The sequence below is a fragment of the Callorhinchus milii genome, unplaced genomic scaffold (assembly GCF_018977255.1).
Source record: "Callorhinchus milii isolate IMCB2004 unplaced genomic scaffold, IMCB_Cmil_1.0 Scaffold3, whole genome shotgun sequence".
NCBI classification, from domain to species: Eukaryota; Metazoa; Chordata; class Chondrichthyes; order Chimaeriformes; family Callorhinchidae; genus Callorhinchus; species Callorhinchus milii.
Genome location: NW_024704744.1, coordinates 90,598,740 through 90,614,254, shown reverse-complemented (window position 1 = coordinate 90,614,254; position 15,515 = coordinate 90,598,740). Strand labels below are relative to the sequence as shown.

Below are 15,515 nucleotides of genomic sequence, written 5' to 3'. Positions count from 1 at the left end.
GCTATATCAAATGCAATTATAGCAATCAATGCAGCCCACTAATATTAACGTAGGATGATTTTAAAATGCATTCTTTTTACACTTCCATTAAATTTCAGACTAACGATTCCCCACCCCAGTGTGTCCTCAGTCTTGCCTGCTCCTCCGCCCAGCAGGACCCCAGTGAGGCAGGGACACCTGTACCATTTAAATCTTCTAATAAGATGCAAAATAATGCTCCCCCGTTAGAATATGAAAAACAATATTAGTATTAACTCCGTTTCAAACCTCTGACAGAAGCTTCAAGCCACTTGTGGAAGAGCATTGCAGCATCTTGAAATGCCCTGAATCCATCAGTGAATTTCACAGGTTTCCGAGCAATTCTTCAGAGATAAACTTCTCAGATATTTCTAAAGTTTTTCTTTGATCATGCCTTCAGCTCCCCTCTCGACTCTCTACCCCCTCCTCGCTCCCTCCCTTCCCTCCCCTCACCCTGACCATTTCCCCCCTGCTCGGGTCCTGACCCAATGGTCCAGCGCCTTGGGACGTCCTCCCGACGTGAAAGGCGCTCTATAAATGAAATCTTATTGTTGTTGTTATAAAGTCCTGGATCACTTTTTTTTCCCAAAATGCCAATGATTTGAATTTTGACTTTTTAACAGGTGNTTTTTTTTGCTAAACATAACAGTCGGTGATCAATGAGAGAATTCTATTCCCATCCAACAATGACCTGTTTCTTATCAGTAAAGCTTAGTAATCACCCAGTGCTTGGAAACGTAATGACCCTTGTTTCTGTTTTTTTGCAACAGTTGTCAGGGTTCTTGGAGCTTTTGGTGGAGTATTTCAGAAGATGCTTGATAGAAATATTTGGAATATTAAAGGAATACGAGGTTGGGGATCCACGTCAGAAAGCTCTCCTGGATCCAGATGCATTTCAGAAGGATGATGACAGCCTTAGTGAGGACGAGATGGGGAAAGAGGAGGAAGAGGACGATATTGATGATGAAGATGAGGACGAGGAGGAGGGAGACGGCAGATCATTGAGCGAGGAGAACCGAGTCGCCTTTGCAACGAGCGTTGCACAATCCGGTGACGAAAAGCCAAAACAAGCCAGTAAATTTGACCGGCTTCCATTGAAGATCATGAAGAAGAAGGATCTCTTTGTGGTTGACCGCTCGAGTAAGCTTGGCCGCGTTCAACAGTTTGACAGTGGACTGCTTCACTGGCAAATCGGTGGGGGTGACACAACAGAGCACATCCAAACCCATTTTGAGAGCAAGATGGAATTGCCGTCACGCAAGAGAGCTGTAGGGTGTTCAAATCCTCCAAACAAAGAGAGGAAAACCAGGGAACATGGGGACAAGGAAACGGTGAATGCAGAAGAGCAGAGAGAGAAGAGTATAACAGCGACTATAGATGATGTATTGTCAGCTCGTCAGGGAGCCTTGTCAGAAGAGCATTCCAACGACTCAGCTCCCGTCACAGAAGGCAGTAATTTCCCCTTTCGCATCCACCAAGCAAAAAACCACAAAAATATAAAATTATTGGAGGATGAGCCTTGCAGCCGTGACGAGACGCCGTTGTGCTCGATCTCTGGTTGGCAGGACTCCTTGGCAAAGCGCTGTATCTGTGTGTCAAATATAGTTCGTAGCTTGTCTTTCGTGCCTGGCAATGATGCTGAGATGTCCAAGCACTCGGGCCTCATACTGATCCTGGGAAAGCTGATCTTGCTTCATCACACACATCCGGAGAGGAAACGGGCACCACAGACGTATGAGAAGGAGGAGGAGGAGGACGATGGAGTGGCCTGCAACAAGGATGAATGGTGGTGGGACTGCCTTGAGGTTTTACGAGAGAACACCTTAGTTACGTTAGCCAACATTTCTGGGCAGCTAGACCTGTCTATATACCCAGAGAGCATTTGTTTGCCAATTTTGGATGGTTTGCTACACTGGATGGTATGTCCCTCTGCAGAAGCCCAGGATACTTTCCCAACAGTGGGACTTAATTCATTCCTCTCACCGCAGAGACTTGTGTTGGAGACCTTGTGTAAACTCAGCATCCAGGACAATAATGTGGATCTCATCTTGGCTACCGCCCCTTTCAGCCGTCAGGAGAAATTGTACGCTACTCTGGTTAGATACGTGGGAGATCGGAGAATCTCAGTCTGCCGAGAGATGTCAGTGGCTCTGTTGTCAAACCTTGCCCAGGGGGACACGTTAGTGGCGAGGGCTGTTTCTGTGCAAAAGGGAAGCATCAGCAACCTGATAAGTTTCCTTGAGGATGGCCTCACAGTGGCCCAGCTTCAGCACAGTCAGCCAAACCTGATGCACATGCAGCCCATTGAGCCAACAAGCGTGGACATGATGTGTAGGGCAGCCAAGGCCCTGCTGGCTATGGCTAGAGTAGAAGAGAACCACTCGGAATTTGTTTTATACGAGGGCCGCTTGCTAGATATCTCAATATCATCTGTTCTGAACTCTATGGTTGCATCAGTCATTTGTGATGTTCTGTTCATGATTGGTCAGTTATGACAGAAGTGGGAAGCCAAGCATGTATGAGAGGAGACAAAGAAGTTACATTCGATTGGCTATTTCTGTTCTTTATTTATCCAACAACAACAAAAAATAATCTTTGCTCCTCTGCCTCATTTACTAAGGAAATTGGGCATTTAAAAACACAAAACAAATTTAATCTGGACAAATATAAGATGGAAATAAATATTTGCTGTCTATGTGTGTAAGTACTTTTTAATTTTTTTTAACCAAAGTTGCTGTCCAGTACATCCGACGGATTTACCTTGATCCCGACATTCTTTCCCTTCGGGGGTGTTTCTTTCATGTTTGTATGATATTTTTGGAAGCAAAAAAAAAGGTGAATATTGAAAACGTGGCAAAACATTGTACAATTATGCTTTACCACTTAAAAAATAGAAAAAGGAAAAAAAAGCACTGAAATAATTTTGAAATATGTACACACCACACACAGAAAGCAAGCGCTGTGCAATAGAATTTAGTGATCTAGGTGTAGGGGATCAACAGAGGTGTGCATAGTCCACTGTAAATCAATTGATTTCTACACAGAAGAAATTAAGATGCATTAGTCTAGCAGCAAATGAACTGTTGACTCGGGTTGGGTGGGGGGAGGGAGGGAGAGAGAGAGTGAAGAACATTAATTACTTCCTCATAATACTGTCAGATTCATACCTTCCTTGACCTTCCACAGTATGGCAGTTCCTCAACCGTCTTTTAATTCACTCAGTTTATCTTTTGGTATTGTTTCCCTACAGCCCAAGAGCTGTACTGTATATAGAAGTTGTACATTGCACATACCCTCAGATTTTTTTTTGTTTCTTTCTTTTAGAATGAGGTTTACAGGTTTTTTTTCCATGATGTGGTAAGGTTAATTAAAAAAAACAAAAGTGGTAGATTTAAANTTTTTTTATTATTATATTTTTTGGCCATATTTCCTACGAGGGTGATGTACAAGTTTCTGTATGTATAAAGTCATGCTCTATTTCACGGAGAGCAGCTGAGCACATTTTGCTTCATAATCAAGGTGTGGAAAAAGGTTTAAGTTCCGATGATGAGCAGAAATTTCAAAAAAAATTAATGAAGAAACACAATTTCAGAAATTTTTCAGTGATGCGATCAGCATATTTGTATTTCAGATAATGTAGTTAAAAAAAACTTGATGTAAATTCCTCCTTTTCCTCTGGCTTAATGAATATCATTTATTCAGTATAAAATCTTTATACTATATGTTCCACATGTTAAGAATAAATGTACATTAAATCTTGTTAAGTGCTGTGATGATTGTTCCTGAATAATTTTTTTTAAATGGTTTTTAGCTGGGATTGGATCTGATTAGGAGAGATTATAACTGTACATTGTAGAAACCAATAATGAGCAGTGACTTGGATTCCACCTTCACTTCTGTCACTCCTGTTTGTGCCTGGTAATGGGGGTTACTGAGTTCACTGAGTAAACTGGGATCTACAGTTTGATGGCTGATAATAAATAGCGCTAACCACAAAATGCAGGTCTTAAACCCAGTCCACATAGAGTAGAAGGGAGTTACAAGAGGAGCAGTGTTTTTGATGGATTGCTCTCAGATTTCAAATGTCCTGAATATTTCACCCAAATGTATTTTGTTCAAATCATTGATGTATGTGGATCCTTCCAATGGGACTTGCAACATATTTTGAATTTGGAGCTGGCTCACAATCTATTTGCAGTGGTTTCAGTAAGTGCCTGTATTGTGCAAGCCTTTGCAAAGTAAAATGTGTGAAATTGATCAGTTGACTGGTTGAAGGATAAAACGTTAAACAAGATTCCTTATTCCACACGCCCCTGTTTACCTAGTAGTAAGTAGGAACACGGTTGTTAGTCGATTGGCAGATCCCTTTTCCGAGGATAATAATCTCTTAAAAAAAAATAATTTGATCACTCAATCCACGACTGTTTGTCGAACACTGCTGTGCACAATTGGCTGCTACTTTATGCCCACAAAATATATAGTCAATTCACGTCAGAGTATATTCTGTGAAACACTTTGAGACGTCTCAAAACGTGATAAGGTGCTATATCAAATGCAAGGATTATTATTTACAAGGTGTGTTACCTTGTTGTTTATTATAGCAGACAAAATATTCTGGCATTCAGTCAGAAAGAATTTGTATATATTTAATAAACCTGGTGGCTCTGATCTCTTGCCCTCAATACTGAGGTGAACATTTAACAATAGAAAAGTGAACATTTCCCATTAACTGGATGCCAGAATGCTGTGCCATTAGATACTGTGATTGAAAGCAGATGCATTCTTTAGTGGTGTTTCTCATCAGACTTCACATTGAAATCTGAGCCATTAAACACAGAGTTTAACAACAAGAAGCCACAAATAACACAAATACTCTAGGTCTATTAAGGGCCCTGTCTGCTCTAGGGCTATTAAGTGACCAAAACAGCATTCACCAGTAAGCCTTTTAAAAAGCCTCAAAAATTTAAGTGGCGCTCAAAGCACTTTTACTAATTGTAATAATGTAATGGCAATACAAGTTAGTTGTGTATAGTAAACCTACACTTGTACTCATGGACAAAGTGTCTTGAGGAGCATTTAGGTAAAGCACCAGCATAGTGGTTAAAACACTCATCTCGCCAGTGAGAGGACCTGGGTTTGATTCCCAGGCAGAGTGAAACATTGGGCAAGTTTTCTTACTCTACACGCCTCCTTTCACCCAGCAGTAAGTAGTTAGTCGATTTACGCATCTTTTTTCCGGGGGTAATAAAAAAATTTAAAATGTGGTCGCTCAATTCCACGACTGTTTGTGGGACGCTACTGTTGTGTTTCACCCTCAAAACACTTCACAGTATATTCTGTGAAGCGCTTTGTGACATCTCGAAGCCGTGATAAGGCACTATATCAAATGCAAAGATTATTATTATAGGTAATAAGGTCTACTTTATTAATAAAATAAACTAACCATATATTTATTTGACACTTTCTGTTCTGTTAGATGCTGCTAGTCCATGTAACTGCGCAGTACATGCTGCAGATCTTGACTTTTAAATGAAGAGTGCTCCTCAAGACACTTTGTCCATGAGTGTTTTAATATATGTTTTTTTTTGACTTTGTTTGACTCAGTCCCTATGACACTGAAGAGAAAAAGTTCTTTCAACATTCACACTTACTTAATATTGTTTTTTAAATGGACAGTGTAATACAAGCTATTGTGTGTGGGGGAGGGGGGTCTCTGGGACGCTACCCTGCGTGAGGGGCGCTATATAAATGTAAATTGTTGTTGATACATCTAGGGGTCATTGTCCTCAGCCTTTTTTTCTGGTATTGGGGATTCAGAATATAGACCTAGTAAATAAAGGTGATTTTTTCCACACAGAAAAGACACACTAAATGATAATAATAATCCTTGCATTTGATACAGCGCCTTATCACGTTTTTGAGAAACGCTTCATGGAATATATTGTAAAATGAATTGACTGTCTATTTTGTGGGCAAAAATGCTTTATTTAGTACATTGCAATACATTGTGGTTCGTATATGGGCATTCCATTACAAATACTGCAATATATTACAAGGCCAATAAAAATATTTATCTTGTGGATACCCAGTATTACACTTAACTGCTATGTAAAATATACAAGCACTTAGTACATACACTGTCCAGCGCTGGAACATCTTGCCCCAGCCTACTTACAACCAAGAACTTGCGGCCAAAACAGAGGCTCTAACCAGAAGGTGAGGCTAGAAGAATTTTAAAATGCTTACTTTAAGTGAAACAATTTTCCTCTCGACTTTCTCCCATGCTAGCGTATGGCTCAGGTGCCCTTTTATTGGCAGCAGGAGTCATCCAACTACCTTATCTCCAGTGGGTAAGTGACCTTCATATTTGAGCCAAGAAGATGTGCTAATAATAATAATCCATTTGATATAGTGCCTTATTATTAATTATTAATTTTATTCAATAATAATCTTTGTATTTGATGTAGCTCTCATATTGAAAGATCTCAAAGCACTTTTAATGCAGTGATTTATCACATCTTTGAGACGTCTCAAAGTGCTCTACAGAATATACTGTAAAGTGAATTGACTAAATTTTGTGGGCGAAATTTGGCAGCTAATTGCACACAGCAGTGTCCCACAAACAGTCATGGAATGAGTGGTCAAATTATTATTATTTTGGTGGGATTATTACCCCCGAAAAGTGATCAGCCAATCAACAAGCGGGTTCCGCCTTACTGCTAGGTAAACAGAGGCGTGTGGAGTAAGGAAACTTGCCTAAGGTTTCGCCCTGCCAGGGAATCAAACCGGGGTCCTCTCACTTGTGAGGGAAGTGCTCTTACTACTGAGCTACAGGACTCCAGATAACATAACTAGTCACAGCCAATTTATACACAAATATTCCGCAAACAGCCAGGATGTGAATCATCAATTTAATTGAAGGATTATCAATCAGCACACCATGAGAAACTAACTCCCTTCTCTTTTTGAATGATGTCATGAGTTCTTCAATGTCAACCTTGACAGACAGGATGTCAGTTTAATGTTTCACCCGAAGAATAACACCTCTGACAATGCAGCACTACCCTAATACTGCACTGTAACATCAGCCAGGCTTGCAGTTGAGTCAGACTAACCCTGCTGGTACATTGACTGAATTAGGTAGCTTGGTCAATTTACATGCAACGTTTCTCAAGAAAATGTTAACGTTATTTGAATACTGTTGCTCAGTGGTTGGAGCACTAGCCCCGCAAGCGAGAGGACCTGGGTTCAATTCCCGGGCAGGGCTAAACATTGGGCAAGTTTCCTTATTCCACACGCCTTTATTTACCTAGCAGTAATAGTAATCTGTTTGTTAGTCAGTTGGCGGATTGCTTTTATGGAATAATAATCCCTTCAAAAAAATTATAATAATTTGGTCACTCAATCCACGACTGTTGTGGGACATTGCTGTGCGCAATTGGCTGAAGGGTTAGGGTGTAGCGGAGAGGACGAGTGACAAACAGTGGGGATAAGCATTTTGCTCACAAAATGTGCGGTCAATTCACTTTACGGGATAATTTTGGGAAGCGCTTTGAGATGTCTAGAAGATGTGCTATATGAAAGGCAAGATTATTATTTTAGCAAAGTTTTCAATGACACGAATGGTTGATTTTCACTGAGGTAATTGTTGAACCTGCTGTGTTCTGTGAGCAGTTGGCTCTGACATCGCTGCCTGTGGTGTTGTACAGTTCAAAACACAATGTAACAAACAATGCAAATTATTTTTTTTTCGATTTGGAAAAAATTGGAAAATCTGCTGAATACCGATTTTAACGATTAAGATTGGAAACCGACAAATTTAAATGTGTAGCAGTATCATCTCCATCCCTGCCAGACTGCACTGGTTCTCAATTACCAAACGGATCAATTTCAAGATCCTCTCACTCATTTTCAAATCCCTTCATGCCCTCGTACCTCCCTAACTCCGATCTGCTTATCCCCACTGTTTGTCACTGGTCCCCTCCGCTCCACCCTAACCCTTCAGCCACTACACCTCAAACCTCTGGAACTCTCTCCCTCAATCCCTCAGACTTGTATCTCCGCACCTTCAAATCCTGCCTAAAGACCTTCCTTTTTGATTGTGCTTACGGTCACCTCCCCCTTCCCTTTCCCTCTGGCTCGGGGTCAGATTCCACCACTGTCAAGCGCTCCGGGACACTACCCGGGGTGAAGGGCGCTATATGCATGCAAGTTGTTGTAGAGTTGCAGAGATGCATATTGCACTTAGATGTAGGTCATTCAGCTTGACATGTCCATGCTGATGTTCATAGTCCGCACTTGACCCAACCTCCTATTTCCCTCACCTCTGTTCCCTTCTCCCTTGGGTATGTATCAAGTTTTCTCTTAATACTTGATACATACCCAAGGGAGTACATGCCTTTCGCTTCAACCACAGTTTCCGGCAATGAGTTCCACATTCTCACTACCCACTGTATGAGCAAGTTTCTCAACTCCCTATTAGATCTATTATTGACTATCTGACATTTATGCCCTCAGATTTGAAGTGAAACCACGTGTTGTTAATCTAGCAAGAACTTTCCTCCAGTCACAGATACATAAGCATGTAGGACGTGACCTTGAATTGGATGCTTAAATGGACCAGCCATTAATCCCTCTGAGGTACTCAGAGCTGTTGATTCTTCTAGCTTTATCTCTTGATTGCCACGCTGGGACAGGATTTAAATCTTTGCTCAGCATCTAAAAGGAGGCTAAGCAAAGACAGCGTAGGTGATTCCAGTTCCCATGATATGAGTGATAGTCTGATCATGTAAATGAGAAGAGGATCTTAATCCTTGGCACAAATTTATACAAATGCTCACAGGCCATAATATACGCTCTCCCCCCTAATCTCTTCTAACCCCTCCCCCCCACACACACATCTGCCTGAACTAAGAATCTTTTGTTTTTGAAGATCTTCCATTTTCCTGTAGCTTAGTGGTTAGAGCATTTGTCAGAGGACCTCGGTTTGATTCCTGGGCGGGCGAAACCTTAGGCAAGTTCCCTTATTTCACATGCTCTTTACCTAGCAGTAAGTAGGAACATGGTTGTTAGTCGATTGGCAGATTGTTTTCTGAGGGCAGTAACCCCTTCAAAAGAAAAACAAAAAATGATAATGTGGTCACTGAATCTACAACTGTTTGTGGGACATTGCTGTGCGCAATTGGCTGCTCCGTTTCACCCACAAAATATACAGTCAATTCACTTTACAGTATATTCTGTGAAGTGCTTTGAGACGTCTGCAAGATGTGATAAGGCGCTATATCAAATGCAAAGATTATTATTATTAACGATTAAAGTCAAGATTAAGAATCATGCAGCCAATTTATCCATTGCAGTGTCCTACAAACAACCATGAAGTGAATGGTTTCTTTTTCTCTGGATGATTGTTGGGCAGGACACGAGGAGAAACTCCTTTTGCTTTTCAAATAGAGCCATGGAATCTTTAATATCCACTTGAACCAGCAAACGGGACCTTGGTTTAACATTTCATTTGAAGTACCTGGATTCTTAAACCACAGAGCTGACACCTGCTACCCCTCCAGGCTTAGCTCTGATTACAAAACCAGATGCATCAGCAAATAATACCAGTGAAATGGTTAAGGTTAAAGAAAGGAATGGGATAACAGTAGAGTTATCAAATCTAATAATAAATTGGTCTCCCACTGTTTGTGGGACACTGCTGTGTGAAATTGGCTGCTGCGTTTCGCCCGCAAAATATACAGTCAATTCACTTTGCAGTATACTCTGTGAAGCGCTTTGAGACATCTCGAAGACGTGATAAGGCGCTATATCAAATGCAAGAATTATAATAGAGTAGTAATAATAATCCTTGCATTTGATATAACGCATTATCACATTGTTGAGACGTCTCAAAGTGCTTCACAGAATTTACTGTAAACTATAGTGACTGTATATTTGTAAGTGAACTGGAAGCCAATCTGTACACTACAATGTCCACAGAAACAGCCATGAAATTAATGAACAAACGTATGTAAAGCAGACCAGTTTTTAACTAAATGAATATTTTTTGCCAGGACTATATGTGTTAGCCTGTTGCGCTGTATATATGTGGTGTGTGGGGGTGTTTTCTCATATATATTTCTTGCAGCTTCATTGAACTTTTGTTCCTGCGTTACCAGTAAATGTGTCAGTACAGGTTGGAAGGGACTTTATAAATATTCATAACTTTGACTCGGTTGCTTATCCCTTGAAACTTCTTACTCATCCACAGCCCATTCATCACCGTTACAATGTTACACAATACCAATAATCTTTCCACACTCGACCTCCTATCTTTGATCAACGAGAAAATGAAGTTAAAAAAACTTTGAATTATGTGCCATTTATCAATATGAGGCTGCTGGTCATGGTATATATACATAGTAAATATATATGAATGGTTTCCTCTGTTACTTCATCAAATGAGCAGCAGAGGGTTCAATCTGTAAAGCCTACATGTCTGTCTCGTTTCAACTGGAGCAAGTTTAATAATATAACAATAATCCTTGCATTTGATATAGCGTCTTATCACTTCTTTGAGACGTCTCAAAGCTCTTCACAGACTTGAATGTAAAGTGTAGTGACTATATTTTGTGGGCGAAATGCGGCAGTCAATTGCACACAGCAGTGTTGGAAGAGTATCTTTACACAGAGGATAATCAACAGCTGGATCGGGTTCCCCAGACTGGTAGTTGAGGCCAGGACATTGGCCGCATTTAAGAAATGACTTTGGTACTATATCAAAGGTCTCAAAGGGCATAACATAGCACACGGCAATGTCCTACGAACAGCCATGAAGTGAGTGATTCTTTTTGTTATTTGGAGGATTGTTGGCCAGGACACTGGGCGAATTCTCTTCTCTTTTCGAAAAGTGCCATGGGATCTTTAATGTCCACTTGAAATGGCAGATGAGATCTCAGTTTAACGTCTCCTTTGAAGGACAGGACCTCCAACATTACAGTAACATGGAAATGGAAAAGGAGCCGGCCATTCAACCCCTCAAACCTATTCCGCCATTCCATAAGATCATGGCTGATATGTACCTTAAATTCAATTACCCGCCTTTGCCCCATATCCCTTGATACCCAGACCTAACACATATCTATCCACCTCAGTCTTGAAAATGTGAATGGATCCACAATGTGAACAACTGCCTCCTGATTTCACTCCTAAGTGGCTTAGCTCTAATTTTAAGATGATGCTCCTTGTTCTAGATTCCCCCATCAGAGGAAATAGTTTCTCTTTTCCCCCACCCCCAGCAATACACTAGAGTGACAGGCTAGAATGTATGATCTCAAAGTCCCTACATGGGGCGCGGGGGTTGAACTCTCAACCCTCTGACTCTGAGGTGAGAGCGCTGGCAACTGGGAAATAGTACAACTTCACTCCTGCAAATATGTGTTTGAATTGTAGAGTTTGGCTCTGAGGCAGATTTAGCACCACATGTTACAAAAAAGAAAGAGACAGCAGAATCAAGATGATAAAAAAAATAATTTGCACTGCATTCCTTTGTCTGTCTCCTGTAGGTTTATTTGAAGGATGTTGCAAAAGCATTCCACTCACTACTCACTCCCCAACAGAGCTCTCCACTCACTTTCCTGTTCTTTTCCCCCACACCATTTAATATCTCAAGATGTCAAGTGCTCATTGAGTTCTCTCTTTCCACATGTGTATTGCCTCCTTGAAACTTTCCCACGCTACAGAATCGCATGACATTAGCTGAGTATTTCTCCAGGGAGGAAGTTGAGAGATTAAAGTTAAAGTATATACACTCAGTTACTATTTGCTCAAATAATTGTTAATCCACTTGGGGAGAGAACTTTTCAAGAGTCAAAAGGTTAAGCTTTTATAATAAGTATTGTAAATGTTTAACCCATTTTAATATAAAAAATAACTCCCTCCCACAGCTGCTTATTCCAGGTGACCAGTTTGTTTCTGGGATGAACAAATTTATATCCCTTTTTCACTAATATAAATGGGAACAATACTTGGGTCTGGGTATTGGTTTCTTAAACATTTAATCAGTACGCCTGTCCTAAGGGATTCGATGGGTTAATCGTTCTTCATTTGTTCAGTGCTACAAACCATAAGAATGTACACGAATGGTAAAGTACCATTGCAGTCCACAGTTGTCCGTTCACAATGCTAAACCACTTCCTACATCAATCTCTCTTACTGAATGGATTTCTTTGCTGAATCATTATTTAATTCCCCTCTGATTCAATCTGTCTCCACCCCTTCCTGCGAGATCCATTCTACATATTCACCACTCTCTGTAAAGGTACTGATGATAACAATAATAATAATCCTTGCTTTAAATGAATCTTTAAATGAAGAACGTTCATTTTTTTTTTACATGTTATGGGGATTCATTGCCTAAATCTTTTGGATACTCATGGTTTCACACATAAACTGGTACTTTTGCTTCTTATTTGCAAAAGAACCCAGATGGAGATCTGCTTGCAAGCCTGCTCTTATCAGGAATCCCGTTGCTCAGTGGTTAGAGCACTCATCTTACAAGTGAGAGGACTTGGGTTCGATTCCCGGTCAGGGTGAAACATTGGGCAAATTTCCTTACTTCACATTCCTCTATTTAACTAGCAGTAAGTAGGAACCCAGTTGTTAGTCGATTGGCAGATCACTTTTCTGGGGTAATAATCCCTTCAAAAAAAATAATAATAATTTGGTCACTCAATCCACGACTGTTTGTGGGACACTGATGTGCACAATTGGCTGCTGTGTTTCACCCACAAAATATACAGTCAATTTACTTTACAGTACATTCTGTGAAGCGCTTTGAAACATCTTGAATACATGATAAGGCGCTATATCTGAGTTCAATTCCAGGCAGAGGGCGAAACCTTGGGCAAGTTTCCTTACTCCACACAGAGCCTAATAATAATCCCTCCAAAAACCCCAAAACAATAATAAATTGGTCATTTTCAATCTACGACTGTTTGTGGGACATTGCTGTGCACAATTGGCTGCCGCGTTCGCCCACAAATATACAGTCAATTCACTTTACAGTGTGTTCTGTGAAGCGCTTTGGGACGTCCTCCTGACGTGAAAAGCGCTATATCAAATGCAAGGATTATTATTATTATTATTATATCAAATGCAAGGATTATTATTATTAATAATAAAGGCATTGATGCTTTATGCTTCACCCACAGCTTTAAACAGTGAGTTCCATATTATCATCATCCTCTGTGTAAAGTTCCTCCAAAACTCTCTTTTAGTTCCAGGATTATTATTTATTCCCCCTTGTTATGAACTCACCAAGAGATGGAAATGGTCTATTTTTGTTCACCTTATTGAACCCCTTCATCATTTTGCCCACAAAATATACAGTCAAGTTACTTTATAGTGTATATAAAGTATACTTTATAGTATATTTTGAAACGTCTCGAAGACTTGATAAAGCATTATATCAAATGCAAGGATTAAAATTAAATCACTGATGAGGAGCCTTATTCCCCAGCATGCTGTAAACTAGCAGAGTTTGCCCATTTTGTTAATTAAATCGTCTGCCTGCATTTCAATTGGGACACAGTGTATAGTCGCAGATCCATGGTACAGAGAGAACTGACTGTTTATTTGGGAATTTGTCAGTGATTACAATCTCAACTCCTATGCTCCAATTTGTATGGGATGCAGAAGACATCATGCCTAATGCAGCATACAGAGCTACATGTCTGAGAGATTGAAACTGAATTAGCAAGATAATGCTGAAGGAGTACATTTTCATTTATCATTTAAACATAAATGAATAGCAATTTTGATCTGGAGCTACAACTACTCTATGAGTAATTGCAAGCGCAACCTATAATGTCAGCCTTCTACATACATTACGTCATTCTTGCATGTTAAATTAAACTGTTTTAGGTTCCAAAATATTTAATAATGACTTTGTTCATTTTTCTTTGTTAAGATATAATATGTTTTTCATCAATCACTCTGATAGAGGGCAGAGTGCAGGTAAGTGGACTTGGGAGAAGCTTGTATGATCCTCAGTGTGATGTCCTTTCACTCGTTTTCAAATCCCTTCATACCCATCTCATCTGCCTACCTCTCCCATTTGCTTACCCTCCACTCCACGACCTGCTGCCTCTGCTCGGCTGGCTCCGGCCTCCTGTTTGTCCCTCGTCTCCCCCCTGTCCCTGTCCCTGCTCCACTGGCCAACAGTAATAATCCTTGCAACAAAAACAGAGAGAGCTGGGAACACTCAGCAGGTCAGGCAGCATCTATGAAAAAAGGAAAGTGAATCAACGTTTCGGGTCCACGACCCTTCTTCAGAACTGGGGCATGTTGGGAGAGAGGTTTTTAAGGATAAGTTGAAAGGGGGAGGCAGGACAAGGAAGACAAAGGAGAGAATGTGTTAGTTGATGGGTTAAAGAGGTGATAGCGGCGTAAAACAAAAGGGGGGGTGGGTTGAAACAAAATGGAAGAAGAGGTGTTAATAGTGCAGAACAGGCAACACACTAGAGAGAGGCAAAGAGTGTCTGGGGTGATGCTTGCAATGATAACAGAAGATAACAGAAAGAGGGGAGGGGGTAATGTGAGCTGTTATGGTCTAAAGTGGCTGAAATCGATATTAAGGCCAGAGGGCTGTAGGGTCCCTGGCAGATAGATAAGATACTGTTCCTCAAGCTTTCACTGTTAATCTTCGGAACAGCGTAGGAGACCATGAATGGAGAGGTCAGACTGTGAATGGGAGTGTGAGTTAAAATGGCCAGAGACTGGAAGATCAGGGTTGACCTTGCGTACAGAACGAAGGTGTTCTGCAAATCGGTCTCCCAATCTGCGCTTAGTCTCCCCAATATAGAAGAGACCACACCGTGAACAAAGGATACAGTAGACTACATTGGTGATAGTACATGTAAACCGCTATCTGATATGGAAGCTGTGTTTGGGGCCTTGAATAGTGGTCTGGGAGGAGGTAAAAGGGCAGGTATTACGTCTCCTGCGGTGGCATGGGAAGGTGCCAGGGGAATGAGAGAAGCTGGTAGTGCTGACGGCGGAATGAACGAAGGAATCCAGGAGGGAGCGATCCCTTCAGAATGCGGAGAGGGAAATATGTGTTTAGTGGATGAGACACGCTGGGGGTGCCGGAAATGTCGGAGAATGATGTGCTGAATCTTGAAGCTGGTGGAGTGGTTCCGGGATGGAGGGGAAGGGGTGAGGGCAGAGGTGTGGGAAATAGGACGGACACGGTGAAGGACCTTGGCTATTACTGTCGATGGGAATCCTCGATCAAGGAAAAATAAGGACATCTCGGTTGCTCTGGCGTGGAAGGTTGGATTGTCAGCGCAGATGCAGCAGAGGCGGAGGAACTGGGAAAATAGGATGGTGTCTTTGCAGAGGCTGGGTGGGATGAGGTGTAATCAATTTAGCTGTGGTAGTTGGTGGACTTATAGAAAATGTCTGTGGATAGTCTGTTACCTGACGTGGAGATAGTGAAGTCGAGGAAGGGAAGT

The 15,515-nt window shown here is 41.1% G+C and overlaps 1 protein-coding gene across 2 annotated transcripts in view; it reads left to right on the top strand.

Annotated features, from left to right (window-relative positions):
* The window catches only part of arid1b (AT rich interactive domain 1B (SWI1-like)), a 283,137-nt gene extending 279,090 nt beyond the window's left edge, over nt 1-4,047 (top strand). For both annotated transcript variants that reach the window (XM_007905499.2, XM_007905498.2), the window contains exon 20: nt 789-4,047. In XM_007905499.2, the coding sequence (XP_007903690.2) occupies nt 789-2,513 (1,725 nt within the window). In that variant the 3' untranslated portion in view covers nt 2,514-4,047. The remainder of the gene's footprint in view (nt 1-788) is intronic.
* Nucleotides 4,048-15,515: the final 11,468 nt, after the last annotated feature.